At 34.2% G+C, this 24,533-nt stretch overlaps 2 protein-coding genes and 1 non-coding gene across 3 annotated transcripts; 1 reads left to right on the forward strand and 2 right to left on the reverse strand.

The window, feature by feature from the left end:
- Window positions 1-2,354: 2,354 nt before the first annotated feature.
- Window positions 2,355-4,236, forward strand: LOC112770794 (CBS domain-containing protein CBSX5). The gene is made up of 2 exons (XM_025815200.3): window positions 2,355-2,916; window positions 3,159-4,236. Exons 1-2 carry the CDS (start codon window positions 2,558-2,560, stop codon window positions 4,021-4,023), a joined length of 1,224 nt encoding a protein of 407 aa, XP_025670985.1. The 5' UTR covers window positions 2,355-2,557; the 3' UTR covers window positions 4,024-4,236.
- Window positions 4,237-12,189: 7,953 nt separating this feature from the next.
- Window positions 12,190-16,870, reverse strand: LOC112769233 (ultraviolet-B receptor UVR8). Its single transcript, XM_025813689.3, has 6 exons — window positions 15,308-16,870; window positions 14,654-14,860; window positions 14,042-14,152; window positions 13,076-13,444; window positions 12,873-12,980; window positions 12,190-12,776 (listed from the first exon to the last, which is right to left on the reverse strand). Exons 1-6 carry the CDS (start codon window positions 15,644-15,646, stop codon window positions 12,438-12,440), a joined length of 1,473 nt encoding a protein of 490 aa, XP_025669474.1. The 5' UTR covers window positions 15,647-16,870; the 3' UTR covers window positions 12,190-12,437.
- A 5,904-nt stretch (window positions 16,871-22,774) lies between these two features.
- Window positions 22,775-22,882, reverse strand: LOC112774357 (small nucleolar RNA R71). Its single transcript, XR_003188850.1, has one exon. It is a non-coding gene; the product is annotated as a small nucleolar RNA R71 (small nucleolar RNA).
- Between the last annotated feature and the right edge of the window lie 1,651 nt (window positions 22,883-24,533).

Below are 24,533 nucleotides of genomic sequence, written 5' to 3' on the forward strand. Positions count from 1 at the left end.
AATTTAATTTGATTTAGTCTAGAACGGCCAGTATAATATCTGCTATTTGTTGTAGATAGCTTGAAATTTACAAACAATAATGGAATCAGTTTGATTTCTTATTTCATATAGGAGTATCATTTAATTTTGTTGTTTCCTTCACTGAAAATTATCTAAAATGTCCTTATTTATAAATCAAGCAATTGAAGTGAAGTGAAGTGTTAGAGTGACAATTGAGAGAAGCGAGCAAGCTTAAAACTTTAATTTGCGTAGTATAATAATCTTCACCTATTTTAATGTAAGAAAAAAAGATATGTCCACATCTTTTCTGCCTAAAACTAGTTATGCATGTTAACATTGTGTTTAGAAATATAAAGCTAAGGGCAGTATAATAATAAGGATAATCTTAGAGAAATATATTTAGATGACACTTTTATTTATAAAATATACGCTTTAGTTTTTTTCACTAATATTCATCAATAATATTTATAATTATATATATAAGTTAATGATAATTATTTGGTTGATTTAAATAATAATAATAATATAAAATATATTTATTATTATTACTATTATATAAAATTTTATTTAATTTTAATATTTTTATCACATAATATAAAACTTTATAACTTTTTAAAAAATTTAATTAATTTTTTTATATATTTCATGATTATTAATGTAATAAATTTATTTATTTTTAATAGTTTATTATTAATTATAAAATAGAAAATTTTTTAATTAAATATTTTTTAAACAAGTTAAATATTTTATATTTTATCATTAAAAATAAATAAAATTATTTAAATAATAAAAATATATTTTATATTATTATTTAAATCAACCAAATAAGTATCACTAATAATTCATATATTTATATATAAAATTATAATTATAAAGATAATTGATCGGTATTTTGATAAAATAGTCTAAAATATATGTTATCTCAATTTTGCGGTAGATAATAGAGTATATATTTTATATAAAAAAAAGTACCATTTAGATAAAAAAATGTTATTACACATAAAAAATTAGTTATTATTATATATTTGTATATAAAATATATATAATTTAATTTATTTTTAATATATATTATTTTAATAGATAATTTTAATATTCCTTAAACATGGTTGATTGGGCCATCTTACCAACGAGAACGAAGAATGTAATTTTCTCATAATATATATTATTAAATACCCTTTAATTAATGAAGCGATAGAAACTAATGGAAATAATTTTCAATATCTTCATAGCAGAAAAATATCATCTAAAACAATGATATTCAATAAAGTAATAAATAAGTGGTTAATCCTTATTGAATTTATAAAATATATCATGTAATAGACTTATAACTTTGATTTAAAAATAACAAGTGTGATAATTCGTATCATATACGTAATAAAATTAAAATTATAATTTTAAGTTATTTTATTAAAATTAATTTAAATTATAATAATTTAATTAATAAAAAATAATTTATTATATATTATTTATTTTTTTAATCTAATATTAATAAATTTAAAATAGTTATTAATTAGTTTTAGTAATTTATTGTTTTTAATAGACCAAATATATATATTTAATGTGATTATAAATAATCTAATAATAATACTTAGATTCACTAATAAATTTTTATATGTTATTTTATTGTCAAGTAAAAACATACTAAAATCAATTTAAAATGAACAATTAATTATTAAAGAATTTTAATGTACAAAATTTTCTAATAAATCGTAAATAGTTTAAACCTACTAAAAAATAACTCAATATTTTTTTTAATAATTACAAAATATATACCTAAAATAATATTATATCAATATTAATTTTCACTTTTCCAACTTAATTCTTTTATAGATTGCTATTATAATTGATAATCCAACAATAAATTTTGCATTAAAAATGTTAGATGTCGTCGTTGACAGAAATAAGTTAAAATAACAAATAAAAGAAGAATAAAATACTAGTAATTAAGTTTCTAAACTTTAAAATTTATTCTTTCATAATTTATTGTCCATTTAAAAAAATTCGGTAACATTGATTTTCTGATCTTTACCAATTATATCTTTTGCTTAGTATAACTTTTTTTTTCAACCATATGAAATGCTTTTCTAGTATTGCTAACATTTTTAAGATTAAGAGAGATTTTATAAATTAATTTTGCTTTGATAATTTTAATACTATTAAATTATTTTCTTGATCTATATTAGCATTTAATAACTTTTGATATTTAATTAATACAAGAGGGGTATTATTAATTAAACCCTTAAATGGAATTTTGATGCGTAATAAATTAACCGTTAATAGACTGGGTTGAGAAATACATGAAAAAACCAAAATAAATAAATAAACAAACTAAATTCTTAGCTTAATTATAAAAAAAAAAATTGAAATAATGATGTCAAAAGTACTGATAGCGCGTTTATTCACCTCCCTTCCATTTTCCAAGTTGTGAACTTTAACTTGTCCTTCCTCCTATAAATACCAACACCTTTGTCTCACAGCACACACCATTTCCAACCACCACAAGCACCGCCTTACACCGCCACCACCACCGGAACCCCCTCGGAATCTGTTCATTTGCATGGCAGTGAGCTTTCTGCAGGAACGCGAGGTATCCGACCTCTGCCTTGGGAAACCACCGTTGAGGTCCCTCTCTGCTTCCTCCACCATCGCACACGCCTTGGCTGCTCTCAACAACTCGGAAGACAACTTCATCAGTGTCTGGACCTGTGATCATCGCAGCAAGAAGGAAGAAGAAGGAGAAGAAGAAGGAGGAGAGTGCTGTAGATGCGTTGGCAAAGTGTGCATGGTTGATGTTGTTTGCTTCCTTTCCAGGGAAGACAACCTCTTGTCTCCCTCTCAAGCTCTCAAAGCTCCTCTTTCTGTTATTCTCACTCAAGCTCCGCCTCGGATCGTCGTGCATCTAGAACCTTCTTCCACGTAACTACCTTTCTCTCTGCTCCAAATGTTAGACATCATATTTTTCCTTCAATTTTCTGAATCTGAAATTTTAACTCAAAGTAGATAAAGTGAATTTAGATTTTAATTACTGAGGTTTGTTTACTATTGATCCTTTTTACTAATTAGTAAAATCTTGAACAACCTGAACCTGATGCTTTATTTTTTCTTGCTAAAACTTGAAATTTATTAACTTTTTTTTTTTTTTTTTGTGGTAAATATAGTTTACTGGAAGCAATTGATCTGATTCTCCAAGGAGCACAGAATCTTGTGGTGCCGATTATAGCAGCAACAAGAAAGAGTGGAATCTCAAGAAGAAAACAGATTCAGATTCAGAAATCATTGTCAACAAGCCACAATGGGCGTGAATTCTGCTGGATAACGCAAGAAGATGTGATTAGATTCCTACTTGGCTCCATTGGCCTCTTCACCCCTCTCCCTGCACTCTCTATTGACTCCCTCGGCATCATTTCCACCGATGTTCTTGCCATTGACTACTACTCCCCTGCATCCTTGGCGTTACCGGCGATTTCCAAGTCTCTGGCGGATCAAACTTCTGTTGCCATTGTTGATAGTGATGGCACCTTCATTGGCGAGATTTCGCCCTCTACTCTTGGTTGTTGTGACGAGACGGTTGCGGCCGCCATCGCCACTCTCTCTGCCGGGGACCTGATGGCCTACATTGATGGCGGTGGGCCCCCGGAGGATCTTCTCAGAGTGGTGAAGGCGAGGTTGAGAGAGAAGAATTTGGAGAAAATGCTTCAAGAGTTCATGATTTTGTCGCCTTTAGCTAGCGACGCTTCGTCGGCCTCGTCTGCATCATCGTCTGACGAGGAGTCCTCGTCGGCCAGAATACGGATGAGGCCCGGCGGAAGGTACTCTAGATCTTCGAGCTACTCGGCGAGGATGGTGAGGAAGGCTGAGGCCATAGTGTGCCATCCAAAGAGCTCACTTATTGCTGTGATGATTCAAGCAATTGCTCATAGAGTGAACTATTTGTGGGTTATTGAAGATGATTGCAGCTTAGTTGGCATTGTAACATTCTCAAATATGTTGAAAGTTTTCAGAGAACATTTAGAGACTATGTAAGAGGATTTAGGAGAATTGAGGGAATGTTTGGTGTCAAAGATTTTGGCTTTGGAATTAATGTTGTTGATATTATTAGAGAAAAAGCATAAATCATGTCTATGAACATGGAACTTCTTCGGTTGTGACTTGTGAATGTTGAGATGTTTGGCTAAGTGAGCTTTCGGTTCTGCTTTATCTACTTCCTTTCTAATAAATTCCCTTTCAAACTCTGAATCTTCTTGTTTCGGTTTTCCTTTATACAACCTGTCTTTCGCCAATTTGATGTGCTACTTTAAGATTAAAAAATTACCATTTCAGTAAAAATAATGGTGTGTAAAATATTTTACAATTTTTTTACATCAAAATTGATCTCTCTCACAAAACTACTGTCAAAACAACTATTCACTGTTGATAGAATATTTTTTGGGATCTAAATTAAGCCAATTCAATCCATACATAATTGTACTTAACATCATGATTTAGAAGAAGGGTTGTTGAACCATACTCAGGTGAGAGATTCTATTTCCCGGTAGAACCAAATGAGATTGATGCATGCATGGATGAGTAGTAGAAAAGCAAAGAGATATATGGAAAATTTTGGTTGTCAGAAATTGTGGTTAAGATTGAAGCACATGGCCTATTTTACACATTTTATTTGTTAGCTACAACTTCCCATAAAAACACTAATTAACTTGTGAAGATGCGTATATGCCATGTGATTCTTGTTAAGTACTTCCAACATAAAGGACCGAATCTTTCATCATTTGTTCACAAAAAGTATTTATTTTCAGTTTAACTCTTGCTTCATCATATGGAAAGAAAGATTCTGATTCTGTGCTAGGAATTGTAAAATTTTACCTTGTTAGAAACCTCAATGTTCACTGATTAGGATCTCGAGGCGAGTAGATTCTTTCTTTTTTCTTTTTATTTACTTGGCATTAAATTAATTAAATAATAGTGAAGTTTAATTAATATTGGTTGACTTAAGGTCATTTTGATGTAGAGCAGTTTAAGGAGCACAGATTCATCATCCATTTGGTAGTTACTTTGAACTCTTAATTTGAAGTTTTGGATTAGAATTATGGAAGAAAAATTAAAGACTTTGTTATAATAACCATCTTATTTCTTTCATAAAACATCAACTAAATTGGGTTAGTTTAATTAAATTTTAAATAATAAGAACCAAACTTTCAGTATCTCAATTTAGATAAACATAATAAATAAATAATAGTTTAGAGATGCTAGTATCTTATATGAACTTAAGATTTAAACGAATCTTATTGCATTTTAATCAACTAAACAAAACTTGAACTTCAAATTTATTTTAGAGAAACAAGTGTTGTGTGTTTAAATTTATTTTAAACCACCTAAGTAATTAAGTGGGGATGGCCCTAAGTAATTAAATTTTCATGTCTTGTTTTGTACTATGTTATTGCCAAATCTAGATTTTGTTAGTTGGACACTAATCCATTGTTGTCAGTCTTCACTATTATTGAGTGGTGTCTGGCTATATCTAGCCTCACCTAAAAATTTTGTATCATTACCAAACATTTAAGACACAGGAAAGCGATGGTACCCTGAAAAATAAAGCACTTAATTAGTGGTAAAAAATTAGGTCAGATCAGATTTTATCCGTAATAGATTATGCCTATGATAAAGTTTATTGGTCTGAATATTGAATACTAAAGCTGGTCTGTTAACAAAATCAATGTAACTTAAAATCTATTAAAAATTTTGATGATTTTAAAAAATAAAAAATAACAAAATAAATAAAAAATAAGTAAAGTGAAAGATATTATCTGTATTTAAAATTATTGGCATTAACAGTAGGTGTAACAATGCTACTTTCATAACTTCCTAGATTGGCGGTAATGAAAGATCCAAGAATTCTCCTAGGCGGAGAAACATTAGCATTGTTGTTTGTATTCTCAGCCATGTCGAATGCAAATTCTTCAACTGCCTCTTCAATTTCTTCTTCAACTCTTCGATTTTGAGTTTGTTTCTTTAGTCGTCAAAGAATTCTCTCGATCTTTGAATCGTATTGAAGATGTTCTTTATCCCTATTGTTCTGTATATACAAAAACAAGAAAATCAAATTGAAATTTCCTTCACTGTGTGAAGAGAATTTTCAGGAGGGTAAAACTAAAATAGTAAATAAATAAAAGCTAAAGAAATGAAAAGTCTAATCTAGGTAATCAATTAATTGGTAGTTTGTTAACCACAATTAGTTCTCGGTAACGATGTCAAAAACTTGATCGCAAAATTTCGAATACCACAAACAAACTGACAAGTGCACCGGATCGTATCAAGTAATAATTCACGGTGAGTGAGTGTCGATTCCACAAAGACTAACGGATTAAGCAAGCAATGGTCAATCGATTAATGTAGTCAGACAATTAAATTGGGGTTTTAGAAAACTTTATCGATGACATGAATTAATTAAAAGCAAACGGTAAGTGTTGAAAGATAATATGATAAAAGAGAGTTAATATTTTGCAGATGTTGAAACTTCCTAATCAGTCATTTTTACTCCCCACCATGATCATGAAAAGATACCTCAATGGTAAATCATTAGTAATCAAAATCCAATCCCTCCCCACCATGATCATGAAAAGATACCTCAATGGTAAATCATTAGTAATCAAAATCCAATCCCTGTGATTCAATTTCTCTTTAACTTAATTAATTGTTAATCCCTTAGTCAATTACTTAAGAAAAGAGTTAAAGAACGTTCACTGATTTATAAAGCCACGCAATTCATAAACATCTCCTTTAGTTGATTTTATGTCATTTATCAAGTCTAGTTTCAAAACTTATATTAAGAGTTATGAGAATCGGTTTTCAAGCTTAATTCAATTAATCAACTTTTTCAAGAAGTTTAAAGAATTCAAATCGGAGAAGAATTGTTTCCCAACACATTCGAACTCTTTAGGATGAAGAATTAAAACCTTTTCATAAAAAGAAATCAATGCATAAATCAAAGGTAGAAAAGCTAAAACATTAATCTATGGAGTCAACAGAGCTCCTAATCTTAACCAAGGAGAATTAGTTGCTCATGTTCTTCAAAAAGTCTTAAATTCTTCAAAAGTAAAAACTGCCTAAGATAAAAGATGATCCCCAAAAAGATTCTACCCTCTCTCTTAAATACTAAACCTAAAAATAAATGCAAATTCAAATCCTAAAACTGAATCAAAACTGAATCAAAACCAAATCTCTTTCGTAACTATTTTCTTTCTCGCAAAGATCTCGTTCTTATCTGCTTCCAATCTTCAATTAATGTCATCATTAGTGGGCTTTTGATTAACTAAGTGAATGATGAAAGATTGGAAGTTTAGTGGCCTGAATCGAGGTTCTGGAAGGTGTCCAACCATCCACGTTGTACGTGAAGCCTCCTTGATGGCCAAAATTGAGATCGGAAAAAGAATGGTGCCATCAAGCTCGAGGAGATGGAGATCGAGGAGAACCGAGATCGAGGATGGAAATTGAGATCGAAGATCGAGATCTTGCTTGAGGATCAAAATTGAGATTGAGGATGAGGTCGATGATATGCTGTAGTGCTTCGATTCCCGAATGGATTCGTTCGAAAATCATGCGCCTAATCGGAACGCCGTGACCTTTGGTTTACAAAAAGTGGTCCATTTCTTCTCAATTTCTTGCTGTTTTCCTTCCAAAGTTTCCTATAGTCAATGAATTCAACAAATCAAAGCAATGTTCTTAAAAACCTAAAAGTCATTGTTTATTCGACGGGAATTCTTAGTAAATCATTAGTAAATCGATTGAGATCAAGAAAAAAAAATCAACGATGCAGACATATTAATCGCCAAGTAAAGAAACTGCACTCTAAGGAGATAGCCTCTGTAAAAGTTGTTTGGAGAAACTATTTAGTAAAAGAAGCAACTTTGGAAGCTGAGGATGCCATACATGACAAGTATCCTTATTTATTTGAGTCGAAAGATAATTATCACAACTATAACAGTATATGAGTTCGAAATTCGAGGACCAAATTTCTTAAGGACGAGAGAATGTTATAACTAAAAAAAAAAGAGAGAACGTGAAGAACATGTGACCCCATTTATCCTTTTAAATTTTTCCCTCGAGTCTTCGAACCCTATTCCCCTCCCCCCTCCCCTGGCTCCTTAGCCTCATTTCTCCCCTCTTTTTTTATTTCTATCCTCTTCTCATCTCCTTCCTTTGCAATCTCACACACAACACCATCAAGTTCGTTTCATCTTACTTTCTTCTCTTTCTCTATTCTATCTCTATTTATTTAAATCTTATTTCTCACAACTTCAAATCATGGAATTTCAGTTTTAATGAGTGAAGAAAGCATTCAATTTTTGACTTCCGATTATTATTGAGACTTTAAGGTAATTCTTAACTTAATAATTAGTTATATCTCTAATTTTTGTCATCCAATACTTGTGGGTATACTTAAATCTGAAATTAGGGTTATTAGTTTAGAAAATTTTGGGCTTTTACCAAATTGAGTAAAATTGTGTTAATCGACAAGATTATTTATCACAAATATTATTATTGTCATGTTTCTCGAATTGTAGTGACGCGATCAGAGTTGCTTCCGATTCTTTGGAACCAAGTTGTGAGTGAATATTATGTCTATAATTTTTTTTAAGTGTATTATTATCAATAATTAAATCGAATCATTATTTTTAGCATTTGAAAATATTTGATTATTGTGATTTTTGAATTTTTGGAATGAATATTAATTTTTGAAAAACTCATAATTTTGTAGAAATACACACAAGACGATATTCATATATTTTATAAAGCATACATATTTTTCTTATTTGACTTTGTTAAATTTTAATTAAATTTTTAGTATGCATTCTTATATATATTTTATTTATTATGAAATTTAGTAATACGTTATGAGTATTAGAGATTTGTTATACGTGAATTGGTTTGGATTAGTTTGGGAGACTTGGACTAGAAAACCATAGTTAACAGCGATTATAACGTTAATCTAGATACATCTGGCTTAGACCTCAACTAGCATAGTCGTTGCTACTTGCTAGCCCAACGTGTAGGCCACACGTTGGATCTGTTATACCATATGAGCACACTGGAGGAAAGGACCACCGTTAGAGATGAAACTACTCAAGTGTGTGGCATTTGATTTGATTTGACTTCTAAAATGAGAACTCTCATTTTAGTTCATTCATTTAATTACTTATTTATTTGTTTATTTATTTATTTATTTACGTATTTACCTAATATGAATTTTTTATAGTTAAAAAAGAAATATAACTTTTAAGGTAAAATTTGTATCGTATTGTATGCATTATAGATATAATATTTGCCCACTGATGAATTACAAAATTCATCCTATTATATTCTCATATTTTTCAGATACAAGTGTAAATTCAAATTCCATTCTACTCGTCTAACAGTAGGTCTTAGTCATTTCAGTGAGCCCTTCTTTTATCTAAGGGCTACATTCGTATGTAAGAAAAACTTTGCACAAAAATCTAGATTATGTCAATGTTTTCTATGTTACAGGCAGAGTCCTCACATTGATTATGTTATTTTGAATCTCAAGCTGTTTAGATAGTAATTATGATTTGGTTATGTAAGACTTATGATACGACTTTTTGATATATTTGGTTTGTGAATATATTTAGAATATGATGATGTTGTTGTTAGAAATAGATGTTCATTATTAATGCAAAAAGATAATATTCAATTGGCAAGGTCTTAGAGACAAAGGAGACGGTCAGTTTTTTTGTAAATTTGGTTAGTTAGCTTGTTGAGGGACTTGTTTTTCGAGCACCAATCATGAATTGGTTCGAGCCATAACATATCCTTTGTATTGAATCTCCTCAAAATAATGAACCATGTAAGGAGATCTACTCTAGGGGGCACCATTTCTTTCCACATATTAGTAGACAAATTATACATGTTATAATCAATATCCTTACACCTATCCTTAGACACCACATTGAGGAAAGACTTGACTAAGTATTTTCCATATTTTTCATGCTTCTAAACCAATTTATCAACTTTTCTATCCCTCATAATTCCCTTAGACAGGACCAACATCAGTTTGTTCAATTTCTTGTTCCCCTACACACGTAACTGTCTTCGCCAAACAAGACTTCACATCCAACTGTATCCATCCCAGAATCCACAGTCATGAATAATACAGTTTTAATTGTTTATTAATGTAAATAGTCGTGGAAAGCATAACAACAATCTACCTTGTTGAAGCCATAAATCATGCCAAAATCGTATTTTTGTACCATCACCAATTACCAGCCGCAAATCTTTTTGAAATGCCTTTGTCAACACTAATTTACTTTGCTAAAAGCCTGTAATCTCCCCCCAGATAGTTCCATAATTTTTCCGAATCGGATTTTTAAGAGTCTCATTTGTACTTAGATTATTGCACGAGCTTATCACTTGTTTCCATAGAGTAATGCCAAATTTTTAAGTGCAATATCCCATATTCCAAGACCTCCTAGATTTTTATGTTTCTGTACCACCTTCCATTTTATCTTTGCTAGACCTCTTTCCCCCTTTGAATTTTCCCAGAAAAATTGAGATTGAAGGGATGTAATCTTCCTCACCACTGCCTTCAGCATCCTAAAATTGTTTAAAACAGTCTTAATCAACACAAGCATTCCGGCTTTTGATAATTATTTGCCTTTCCAACCTTTCAATTTCTTCTCCACCTCTTAATCACTAGTTCTCAAGTATCTATGTGCTTGGGATTTGCTTCTAAAGGAACGCCTAAGTATTTGATTGGCAGTTTTGCCTCCATATAACCTAACATTGCACTTGCCTTTTTTATTTTCTCACTATCACTATTCAATTCAATAAGGACAGATACCCAGACAACAACTCAAAATTAGCCAAGATCTGTCTATAGTTAGCAATTGTATCATCCGCAAATTATAAGTGAGACAATTCTACTTTATCCTTTCCCACCTCAAGTGGTTTAAGATGTTCCTTTATCCATAACCTATGCAGCATTTTATTCAAGACTTGACCAGCAAGAACAAAAAGAAAGGGAAATAACAGATCACCTCGACATAATTCCCTTTGTAGATCGAAAGGCTTTGTTGTTGTTCCATTGATGCTGTTGTGACACATAGTTGGATCTATCGCCACCATTTTAGCCAGAACCCCCATGCCTTCTAATACTTTATCAACAAAAACCACCGAATTTTCTTGTACACCTTCTAAACGTCAAGCTTAACCAACTATGTTGGTTGCATTGATTTGTTCAGCCAATGCACTGCCTCGCAGGCTATCATCGCTCCGTTATGAATCTTTCTACCATTTACAAATGCAGACTGAACCTCCCCTACCGAATTCGCATCAATGGCTAAAGTCGAGCTTATAGGATCTTAGAAATCACTTTATATTTGCAACCCATGTTTATGGATCTCCTTTGTGCCACCTTCCTTATGGGCTAATGCAACCCATGTTAGATTTGCTTCTTTCGACAACTTGAATTCAGCAAAGAACTCATGTACCGTGTTGCAAGAGTCATCTTCTTGAAATTGAAGTCATCCGGCCCTGCCGCCCGACTTGCGGTGCCTTCATCGATTTCAGCGTATGCATCAGAATGACCCCTCCAGCTTGCTCCATTCCTCCTTCAACCACGCATCAAGAGAAGGGAATGACTTTGGCCCCCAATCCATCTCCCCGGAGTCCACAAGTAACGGACAGTGATCAGATAGAGCCCGAGGAAAGTTTTGATTTGTAATCAGTCCTTGAACATAGCCATCAAAGATCATCACAAATCATACAAGAAGTCACAGCAAAAATACCTAAGAATTTCAATTACCAAACATATCAAACAAGATACATAAATCACCAGAGAAACCATATGACACTAATATATTAACAATTCCGCTACGTTACCAATAGGGTCCTGCCAACTCCTGCCAAAATAATCACAATGTCCGCTAATAAAAACTCCAGTACTGTTGCCACTCTAGCAAGAATAGCCACACCTATGGATTTTTCTTGAATCACTTCCCTCATAAACACTTTATCACATCCTCAAAATTTTCACGATAGCCCCCCACTGCAAACATGTTACAATGCCACACAGCCTCTATTCTAAATACTTTTTTGAACTACAATGAATAATAATAAGTCAAATTCCTAACAATAAGATTGACGTAGATACTTGCATTGAGACAAAAATACGAACAATAATAATCATAACAACAATACATTAAGTAAATGATCATAATTTGCTTACAACAGTGACAATGTATTTTAAGGACAATTATTACAGTCTATAAATTCCTAATAATAATGTATTTTAAATATTGAAAAATGTTAAGTGCCTTGCGTGTTACAATTTCTTTACTATAATGATACAACATTAGTAAAAAACAGTGAACTTTACTAATTTATCCTTACCACAAAAACTAATATAAGGTTTCTTTTTGTGGAGGTTTTCAAATGTCGGGATCTATATTTTCTTGTGAAGAATCTTCTTTGACGAAAATCTCAGTTGGTTCAAGGCACCCTCTTAATGTGTCATGACCAAGTTGTGCTCTTTCATTGTCTCCAAATCCAAATATCCTTCCACTGCTTGTGATTGCCACTGTATGATACAATCCAGTGCTAATTTGTGAAACACGGTGAGTTTTTAAGGTATCCAAGATTCTTGGCTTCAAGATTTTATCATATACCCCTCTGTCGAGAAATCCCAGGCTGCCGAATCCCATCGAACCAAAGCCATAGACTGAACCAGAATCAATTAGCACAAAAGTTTTCCTCTTTCTTGCACAGACCTTCAAGTAACAATAAACACTTATGATATGAAAATGAATCAAAATACGTCAGTTTTCAGATAATCTTTTCATAGTGTTTTTAAAAAAGTGCAATACCTGAACAGCCAAGTGATTCTTAAGACCGGTCACAATCTCGGGGGTAGTTTTCTCAATCTCGTCCCCAAGGCCAAGAGCACCACAGTATCCCTTGCCCCACGTATATACCTGGCCGCCATCAAACCAATAATTAGTGCAATTCTTGCAAGAACTTCAATTATGGAACCCAGCCACAACAAACAGAAATGTCTAATAAAACTCACGAATCCATTTGAATCAAGTGCCACTGCATGCTCATCCCCGGCAGATACACGGACAACATGAATACCTTTTCTTCTAAACTTCTGTATAGCACGTGGCAGAAACTCATTATGTTGCTCCCCATGACCAAGGCAGAAGTTAGCCCCCGACCCAAAGGAGTATACAGCTCCGTTCGCTGTTACAGCTAAGATATAGCTTGGTCCAGCAGCAATCTGAACAACAGGATCTGCATTACCAAGGACTTCAATCATTTTTGGAGTTGGTCTGTCCTGAGAGTCACCATGGCCAAGTTGGCCATGCGAATTGGTTCCACATGTATAAACATGACCTTGTCTAGTGAGGAAGACTGTGAAGTTAAGCCCTGCTGCAACCTGAGACATCTTTTCATACTTCAATATTTTTACAAGAGATCTTAGAGAGGCAGGCTTCATGGAACAATAAAAAAAAGAAAACAGTGGAATTGAAAAGGAACAGTAAGGGAGGGAGATATATAATTGAATTATGTATGTTCAACCGAAACAGTATAGTTAGATACGACTAGAAAGAACCCCTTACTAAATATAGCACAGTGGTGGAACATCTTATGCCTATTACTACTTGAATGTACAGTTATTGAGATTAGCCATAAGACTTGCCAGTATATATTAACTTGAAACAACACAATTTCTCAAATATATGTATGTATATATATTATAATCCACTTCCATAAGAGACCCCTTAGATAACTTGGTTAAGGCTTAACAATTGATCTCGAGATATCTAAAACAAAAAGAAACAAAACAAAAGAAGATTATGAGTATTCAAACCAAAGTGAGGTTTGAGATGAGCAATTCGTTCTCGTGGTAAAAAAGTGAGACTACTTATCTCATGAAATCAACAGTTGCATTCAATAAACTACAAAATCTTTCAACTCATTGAACATCTATAATCAACAAAACATACTATTCTGATAGCAATTTGAATTTTACCTGCTTGCAAGGGACTCCCTTCAGGGATTCAACAAGACGTGGCCTGGAAATCGGTCGGCTTGTATCGCTATGGCCACAGCAAGAAGATGAATTATCTCCACATGTGAATACCTGCGCCAGTAGTAAAGTCTCATTTTAATATTGGAAACTAGAATAAATCAAGTAACAATAGAAAACCATCCTTTTCAGTTCCACGAAATATTCTTCAAATACATGATGAGAAATACATATCTTTGACAAGAACATTTGCTCCTTTATGATCTACATATCCTAATATCTTGTGCTTTTAGGTGTTAAGCACAAAATGGTTTTAATGATATCACCAATATATTTTTGGTCTTTAACTGAGGAAAAAGCACATGCTTGTCCAAAACTTACAATGGATTGGTTCATAATAGCAGGGAATATAGCCATCAAATTCTTGAAGACTTCACTATGAGCTTATGATATTATTCCAAAGAAACCAACTAAACCATGAAATCAAGATTTTTGTGCAAGCCCAATAATAGTTTTGATTACAATCAATTCAAGATACATTTTATGTTCCATAGTTCATACCAATGCACCATCATGAAACAAAACTAATTAAATAGAGGTCAAGCTGTCACAAACCTCTCCAGATTGCATAACAAAAGCTGCATGATTAAAGGAGGCTGATACATGAACTACACGTGCCAAAGGTGGGAAACTTATCCGGGTAAATGCTACGCATTGTGTTTCAGGCCCTTGACCAAGTACACCAGATAATCCAGAACCACAAGAGTAGACAGAGGAATTGCTGATCAACAGGGTGTGATACTTTCCAGTTGTAATTTGCATCTGCCATTAAATTGAATTTTATCAGTAACAGCTCTCCATTTATTCTATAAAAAGCACAATAAGAACACCAATACTAGTGCAAGTAACAAAGAACAACATAACTATTCAAATTAATTTTTATTCTTAAAACATCATTGCAATGTTGTGAGTGCTATGAAAAGTAAGTTTGTAATATTCAAAATTCCAGCTTCATTTCCTTCTCTTTTCTAATTCTTTCACAAGTGAATTATTTCATACTTATCACAGTATTAACACAGAGAGAAAGTCAAGGAAATGTGGTAAACCATGTAAAGAGAAAATATCCTCAGCCTTCAGAGATTCCCTACGTGATCATATTCAAAGATGACAACATTTAATTCAACTAAGTAAACAATAAACCATTAACAAAACATCAATTTTCTGAACATCAAAACAGAAGTTCATTCTATGATACAATGAAAATAGTACATTGCCTGCTGATGTCTCCACCATCTCAGAGGATTGTTCAACAGACTGTAAGAACCTCAAGACCCGCTTCCAATTTGCGCCGCATCGATCATACAACTCCTTCTGAGAATTTAAACTCGTCTTAGAGTAGATAATATGGGAGGCACACAACTGAAATGCAGCAAAGTCCACCAATGAACTAAACTTGAATGGATACAATCCATGGCTACCACCAAAAGTTTTTGAAGTAAGCTCCAAGCAAGCAAGGTCTATTGCACTTAACCTTCCCGAGCACAGAATCTCTAAGATCAAGTGTGAAGGTAACTCTTCAATGGAAACAGGCCTAAAGCGATCCACCATAATTAACAGTTTTCAGTTTTCACTCTTTCACACACTTTTTTCTCCTTTTTTTTAAGTCTCTCCAAAGAAAAACTAACTTTGAATAGAAGTTTCAAACAATTTGCAGGGAAATTCCAGAGTGTGACACAGCAACCCCTCCTTGAACAAAAGCATCAAATTTTGAGACGAAATCTCAGGCAATTGAAGCAGCATATGAAGAACACATCTGAAGGAAGAAGAAAAACATGGGAGATTGAGTATGAAAAAGGGGGTCCAGATGGATAGTTTGCGTGTGATGGTTGAAACAGTGATTGGAAACAAAACATCAGAAGAGAACTAATATTCACACACCCCCAAGAACTAAAAAAATCAATAAAGAAAACAAAAATTGAAGATCAAAGAAGACCCTCTTCACCTGCAACTTGATAAAGACACAGACCACAATTCTACACACTTAGAGAAGAAAAGAGTGAATTTTTCTTGGAAAACAATAAACTAAGCTCCCAAAGTAGATCGAATTCGAACCAAAGACTGATCCAATGATTGAGGCAACTTGGGACAAAAAAAAAATCAAAAGTGGGTCTTTGAGATAAGAATAGAAGCAAGTGAAACGAAACAAATAGTGATTAGCCCTACCACAAAAGGTAAAGGAGCTAGCTTTTCCAGAGAATTTGAATTCAATTGGGCAAACAATAAAAAACCAATCAAGGTGAAGGCTTGAAGATCGAAACCCAGTTAAGTTAAAGAAACAAATCGAGGGTGTGGATTGGTTTGATGGTTCTTTTCACTCTTTTTGAGAATTACACGATTAAAAGGAAAAAAAAAAAGTAGGGTTTTGTGAGCTGTGTTTGGGTGTGGGGCATTTTCATCATCTTTCTCTCTCTATTGGAAGGGGCTTTTGAATGTTTTCTCTGAATTTGAGAGAGAGAGAGAGAGAGAGTATTGAAGAATCTGAGAGAGCGTGGAATTTCATGTGGTTCTTTTGGAAGAGCGAAAGAAAAAGGAAGAAAAAAACAGTGGCGTTTTTGTTGTTACTACATTCCTTTTCTTTCTGGGTTGTGTTGTCGTGTGATGTGTGTCGTCTTTTGTTTGTCGTCGAAGTTGTCCAACGTGGCTGTTCTCGACAGTGCCACGTAAGCTTGATGAGTCAGAGTGCACTTGGCTTTCATTTTGGGTGGGTGTGTGTATGACTGTATGTATTTGAAGGAGCGCCAGCGACCACTAATGAATCAAGCTAATTAAGCCAACTTTCAAATCCGCGACATTAGTGGTTATTAAATAATTTACTTTTTTATATTAGTATAATTGATTTTTGGTGAGTTATATGGTAAATGTGTAAGTTTACAGATTTTTCCATTAATAGAATGAAAGAAAGATTAATAAAGATAGAATTTACATTTTGAATAATGAAAAAATAATAAAAAATAACTATAAAAAAATTATACTCTTTCTATATCACTCCAATCTGTACAGTAGCTTTAATTTTTATATAAGCACTAAATATATTTTTTTATATAATAGTTAATTGATTTCTTTAGATGATCTAAAAAATTTGAAGAGAATATAAAGTAATCGAATTAGAAATTAATTATCCTTACTTTGTTTTTTTTTTTTTTTTGTCTTATACAATACATACCAACTCACACACCCATCTTTAATATTATTCTATTAGCATGGTTCTATATTCCTCCATGAGAATTTGAACCTGATGCAGCTTCAAGTGAGGCAAACAAAGTTGTCATCTGACCCAGACCTTGGCTGCATCCTTACTTTATTCAGTTAAATCTCAATTTGGTTCTTGAAATTTGGCTCGATACTCAATTTAACTTCTACAGTTTTATTCGCTCCAATTAGAATCCGTAAATTAGCAATAGTAGATCCCGATTGCTCCTACAATGATCTCTATCACCAGAATACTTATCTCGCACATTTACCTAACACGGTGGACATAGCTAAGATGTCGTCGTGTTGGTTTTGCGCCAAACCCTATGAAAGTGACGTTGTTTCAGTTTGCTTGGGAGGGGGGTTAAACTCTCGTTCTTCTCACTACGATGATCATAAGTTTCAAAATACCAAGAAAATCTTGACACTTTGTCTTCTTCATTCTCTATAATGCGTTGCTGTAAAACTCGAAGGAGCTCCTTGTAGCCATTCTTAAAATCTTTGTGAACTTGTGAGATTTGGCAAGAGTGAAGAAACCACATGTAACACCTTAATTACCCTAAGCCTTACCTCATGCCGTAAAGTAAAGGTTAATCAAAGGTTACGACAATTCTAAGGCTTATACATAAGTATATATAGAAGGAATAATAATTCTAGAAGCCCGATGAAGAAAATAAGCTTAAATACGGAATTACAAAGCGCGAACGTTCACACGAAGCTACAAGCGTAAAAGACAAGATCCACTATGTAAGATAACAAGATATATGTAGATATATAAGAGTATAATAATCATAGGATACTAGTCTAAGCCTGTGGAGTTTAGGCCGACTAGTTAAATACTGACATACAAAGTTTTGAATCAAGGTTGCGAGAACCGGACCGATCAATAAACCGGTAAGGTCACTGGTTTAATGGTTTACTGGTTCGACCGGGGTTCAATCGGGGTTCAACCGGTTTAATTAAATATTAAATAAAATTATTAAAAAACTTAAAATAATATTAAGTATATAAATTCAATCTATAACAATCAGAAAATCAAAGACCAGAAAACAACTTCAGAAAACCATGAAAATAATGAAACAGCAAGCAGCTAACAGAACCTCAGAAGCAGCTAACAGCTAACAGAAGCAGCAAAACATATTCAAAATCAAAAAACAGGCGAGCTCACAAAATAAGAAGCAAAACATATTCATCATGATTCATGAAGCAGCTAACATAAGCAGCAAAACACATTCAAAATTAAAAACAGCAATCATGAAAATAATGAAACAGCAATCAAAATAAGAAGCATCATATACAAAATATATCTCTCAAAGTAAACCTCTAAGGCAAAAGTAAATACAAAAGTGAGAGAATCTAAACAAAAGAGTTCAAAAGACTCCAAAAGATAAACAAGGTCCTCCGCTCTGTCACCATCTCGCAACTCACCGAGGTGGGTTATGACCTGCATCTGAAAAATAACAACAAAGTATGAAATGAGAACCAGAGGTTCTCAGTATGGTAACAGTGCCCAGATGTAAGGTTCCGGGATGCCAAAGGCAATCCTAGAACTTCACACCGATACAGATATTCAAGCTTAACATAAATAAATAACTTAAGCCATAAACAGGGTTATCTAAACTTAGGGGATTTCTAACTAATATCAAATCACACCGCTGTATCTCACAGCCGTCACCAACCTATCCTCCACGCGATCTCATCGCCGCCGCCTACCTAACCTCCTCAACACCAGATGATGAGCGGATAATTTATACGCTTTTTGGCATTGTTTTTAGTATGTTTTTAGTATACTTTAACTAGTTTTTATTATATTTTTATTAGTTTTTAAATAAAAATTACTCTTCTGGACTTTACTATGAGTTTGTGTATTTTTCTGTGATTTCAAGTATTTTCTGGCTGAAATTGAGGGACCTGAGCAAAAATCTGATTCAGAGGCTGAAAAAGGACTGCAGATGCTGTTGGATTCTGACCTTCCTGCACTCAAAGTGGATTTTCTGGAGCTACAGAAGCCCAATTGGCGCGCTCTCAATTGCGTTGGAAAGTAGACATCCTGGACTTTCCAGCAATATATAATAGTCCATACTTTGCTCGAGATTTGATGGCCCAAACAGGCGTTCCAAGTCAGCTCAAGAATTCTGGCGTTTAACACCGGAACTGGCATAAAAGCTGGAGTTAAACGCCCAAACTGGCACAAAAGCTGGCGTTTAACTCCAAGAAAAGTCTCTACACATGGAAGCTTCAATGCTCAGCTCAAGCACACACCAAGTGGGCCCGGAAGAAGATTTTTGCATTAATTACTGATTTCTGTAAACCCTAGGCTTCTAGTTCTCTATAAATAGGACCTTTTACTATTGTATTTAGAATCTTTGATAAGTCTTATGCTATCTTAGACACGTTTGAAGGCTGGCCATTCGGCCATGCCTAGACCTTGTTCTTATGTATTCTCAACGGTGGAGTTTCTACACACCATAGATTAAGGTGTGGAGCTCTGCTGTTCTTCATGAATTAATACAAAGTACTACTGTTTTTCTATTCAATTCACGCCAACTTCTTCTCTAAGATATTCATTCGTTCTTCAACTTGATGAATGTGATGATCCGTGACACTCATCATCATTCTCACCTATGAACATGTGCCTGACAACCACCTCTGTTCTACTAGCAATGGCTTGAATGCGTATCTCTTGGGTTTCTAATCTAAGATTGGAACCTTCGTGGTATAGGCTAGAATTATTGGCGGCCATTCCTGAGATCCGGAATGTCTAAACCTTGTCTGTGGTATTCTGAGTAGGATCTGGGAAGGGATGACTGTGACAAGCTTCAAACTCGCAATTGTTGGGCGTGTGACAGACGCAAAAAGATCAATGGATCCTATTCCGACATGATCGAGAACCGACAGATGATTAGTCGTGCGGTGACAGCGCATTTGGAACGTTTTCACTGAGAGGACGGGAAGTAGCCATTGACAACGGTGATGCCCAACATAAAGCTTGCCATGGAAAGGAGTATGAATGATTGAAAGAAGGCAATAGGAAAGCAGAGGTTCAGGAGGAACAAAGCATCTTCATACGCTTATCTGAAATTCCAACCAAAGAATTACATAAGTATCTCTATCTTTATGTTTTATTTATCTTTTAATTTTCAATTCTCCATCACCATCTGAATTCGCCTAACTGAGATTTACAAGGTGACCATAGCTTGCTTCAAGCCGACAGTCTCCGTAGGATCGACCCTTACTCACGTAAGGTTTATTACTTGGACGACCCAGTGCACTTGCTGGTTAGTTGTGCAGAATTGTGACAAAGTGTGATTCACGTTTAAGAGCTCAAAATCCTTTGGCGCCATTGTTGATGATCACAATTTCGTGCACCAAGTTTTTGGCGCCGTTGCCGGGGATAGAACGAACAACAATGCCAAGTTTGGTCCGGCAACAACACCAAGTTTTTGGTGCCGTTGCCGGGGATTGTTCGAGTTTGGACAACTGACGGTTCATCTTGTTGCTTAGATTAGGTTCTTTTCAGAATTTTTAAGAATGAATTCTAGAGTTTCAAGGTGATGTTCTTATCATCACAAAAGCCGATTGATTCTCATCAATTTAGCTGTTGAATGTAATGTCCTGCTGAAGCTTGGCCAAACATGTCTAATCTTTTTAGACTGAAGCTTTAGACTAACATTGCATGATTCCTGGAATTCTTATTAAAAGTTTTTATTCTCTTTATTTTCCTTTTCCATATAAGTTTCGAAAATCACAAAAAAAAATTATAAAACCATAAAAATAAAAAATATTTTATGTTTCTTGTTTAAGTCTAGTATCAATTTTTAAGTTTGGTATCAATTGCATGACTTTCTTCTTCTTGCATTTTTTGAATTTATACATATTGTTCTTCATTGATATTCAAGTTATTCTTGATGATTTCATTGCTCTGATCTTTAAAATCTCTTGATTTGTGTGTTTTGTTATTTTTCTTATGCATTCTCAATTTGCTAAAGCCTCTAATACAAAATTTCTAAGTTTGGTGTCTTGCATGCATTGTTCATTTGATCTTAGTTGCATTTTTTTGTTATTTCTCATCATTAAAAATTCAAAAATATTTTCAAAATTGTGTCTTTTCAAGTCAATAATACAGAGAATTGAAGATTCAGAACATTCAGCAGAGGAATCAAACAGAAAAAGATGGGCGTTCAAAACGCCCAGTGAAGAAGGAAAACGGCGTTTAAACACCAGTCAGGGTACCTGGCTGGGCGTTTAACGCCCAAAGGACACTAGAGGGAAGATTTTGTTTTTAACTCAAATTTTTTTCAAATCTTCATAATTTTTCAAAATCAAATCTTTTTCAAATCATATCTTTTCAATCATATCTCTTCAAAATCAATTTCTTTCCATTTTTTATTATTTTCGAAAATCCTTGTTATAATTAAAGATTTACTTCAAAATTTTCAAGTTGTTACTTGCCTATTAAGAAAGGATCAAAAGTTTTAATTCTAGAATCATATCTTCTAATTTCTTGTTAGTCAAGTAATCAACTTTAATTTTAAAACTTTCTTTTTTTAATTTGATCTTCAATCATATCTTCTCAATCACATCTTTTTCAAAATTAACTCTCAATCATATCTTTTTTATTTCTAATTTCAAAATCTTTCTCAAAAATCACTTAATTTCTTTCCCAATCTTAATTTTCGAAAATCTCAATCAAATTTTCAAATTTCTTTTAATTATTTCAAAACCTTTTTAATTTATTTTCGAAAATTCTTCCCCTCTTCTCACATCCTTCTATTTAAAGGACTAACACTCCTCCTCAAGGTACAATTCGAACTCCCTCCTTCTTTATATGTTCGAATTCTCTTCCATCTACCTCCTCCTTCTATTCTTCTTTTCCTCTGACACCTCAAGGAATCTCTATACTGTGACATAGAGGATTCCCTACGTTCTTGTTCTCTTCTCTTTTATATGAGCAGAAGCAAAGATAAAGGCATACATGTTCAAGCTGATCCTGAACCTAAAAGAACCTTGAAGAGAAAGCTAAGAGCAGCTAAAGAACAATTCTCTTTAGAGGGCCTAACTGAGCTTTTCAAGGAAGAAGAAACCATGGCAGCCGAAAACAACAATGCCAACAATGCAAGGAAGGTGCTTGGTGACTTTTCTGCACCTACTCCCGACTTCTATGGGAGAAGCATCTCAATCCCTGCTATTGGAGCAAACAACTTTGAGCTTAAGCCTCAATTAGTTTCTCTAATACAACAGAATTGCAAGTTTCATGGACTTTCATTGGAAGATTCTCACTAGTTCTTAGCTGAATTCTTGCAAATTTGTGACACTGTCAAGACCAATGGGGTTGACCCTGAAGACTACAGACTTATGCTTTTTCCTTTTGCTGTAAGAGACAGAGCTAGGACATGGTTGGATTCACAACCTAAAGAAAGCATGAACTCTTGGGAAAAGCTAGTCAATGTCTTCTTGGCAAAGTTCTTTCCACCTCAAAAATTGAGCAAGCTTAGAGTGGAAGTCCAAACCTTCAGACAAAAGGAAGGAGAATCCCTCTATGAAGCTTGGGAAAGATACAAGCAATTGATCAGAAGATGTCCTTCTGACATGCTTTCTGAATGGAGCATCATAGGTATTTTCTATGATGGTCTGTCTGAACTATCCAAAATGTCATTGGATAGCTCTGCTGGAAGATCTCTTCATCTGAAGAAGACACCTACAGAAGCTCAGGAACTCATTGAAATGGTTGCAAATAACCAATTCATGTACACTTCGGAAAGGAATCCTGTGAATAATGGGATAGCTCAGAAGAAAGGAGTTCTTGAGATTGATACTCTGAATGCCATATTGGCTCAGAATAAAATATTGACCCAACAAGTCAATATGATTTCTCAAAGTCTGTCTAGAATGCAAGCTGCACCAGGCAGTACTAAGGAAGCTTCCTCTGAGAAGAAGCTTATGATCCTGAGAACCCAGCAATGGAAGAGGTGAATTACATGGGAGAACCCTATGGAAACACCTATAATCCTTCATGGAGAAATCATCCAAATCTCTCATGGAAGGATCAACAGAGACCTCAACAAGGTTTCAACAACAATAATGGTGGAAGAAAGAGGTTTAGCAATAGCAAGCCTTTTCCATCACCTTCTCAGCAACAGACAGAAAATTCTAAGCAAAGCCACTCTGACTTAGCAACCATTGTCTCTGATCTAATCAAAACCACTCAAAGTTTCATGACTGAAACAAGGTCCTCCATTAGAAATTTGGAGGCACAAGTGGGTCAGCTGAGTAAGAAAATTACTGAACTCCCTCCCAGTACTCTCCCAAGCAATACAGAAGAGAATCCAAAGAGAGAGTGCAAGGCCATAAACACGTCTCACATGACCGAACCTGGAGAGGAGGAAGAGGCAGTAATCTCCACTGAGGAAGACCTCAATGGACGCCCACTGGCCTCCAAGGAGTTCCCTAATGAGGAACCATGGGAATCTGAGGCTCACACTGAGACCATAGAGATTCCATTGAATTTACTTCTGCCATTCATGAGCTCTGATGAATATTCCTCCTCTGAAGAGGATGAAGATGTTACTGAAGAGCAAGTTGCTAAGTACCTTGGAACAATCATGAAGCTAAATTCCAAGTTGTTTGGTAATGAGACTTGGGAGGATGAAACTCCATTACTCATCAAAGAACTGGATGATTTGACTAGGCAGAGATTACCTCTGAAGAGACAAGATCCTGAAAAGTTCTCAATACCTTGTACCATAGGCACCATGACCTTTGAGAAGGCTCTGTGTGACCTAGGGTCAAGCATAAACCTCATGCCTCTCTCTGTAATGGAGAAGCTAGGGATCATTGAGGTACAAGCTGCAAGAATCTCATTGGAGATGGCAGACAATTCAAAGAAACAGGCTTATGGACTTGTAGAGGATGTCTTGGTAAAAGTTAAAGGCCATTACATCCCTGCTGACTTCATAATCCTAGAGACTGGAAAGTGTATAGATAAATCCATCATCCTTGGCAGACCCTTCCTAGCCACAGCAAAAGCTGTGATTGATGTTGACAGAGGAGAATTGATCATTCAAGTGAATGGAGACTCCCTTGTATTTAAAGCTCAAAGATATCCCTCTGTCACCATGGAGAGGAAGCATGAAGAGCTTCTCTCAATACAGAGTCAAACAGGCCCTCACAGTCAAACTCTAAGTTTGGTGTTGGGAGGCCACAACCAAACTTTAAGTTTGGTGTTGAACCCCCACATTCAAACTTT

This window comes from Arachis hypogaea, chromosome 18 (genome assembly GCF_003086295.3).
Source record: "Arachis hypogaea cultivar Tifrunner chromosome 18, arahy.Tifrunner.gnm2.J5K5, whole genome shotgun sequence".
NCBI lineage: Eukaryota > Viridiplantae > Streptophyta > Magnoliopsida > Fabales > Fabaceae > Arachis > Arachis hypogaea.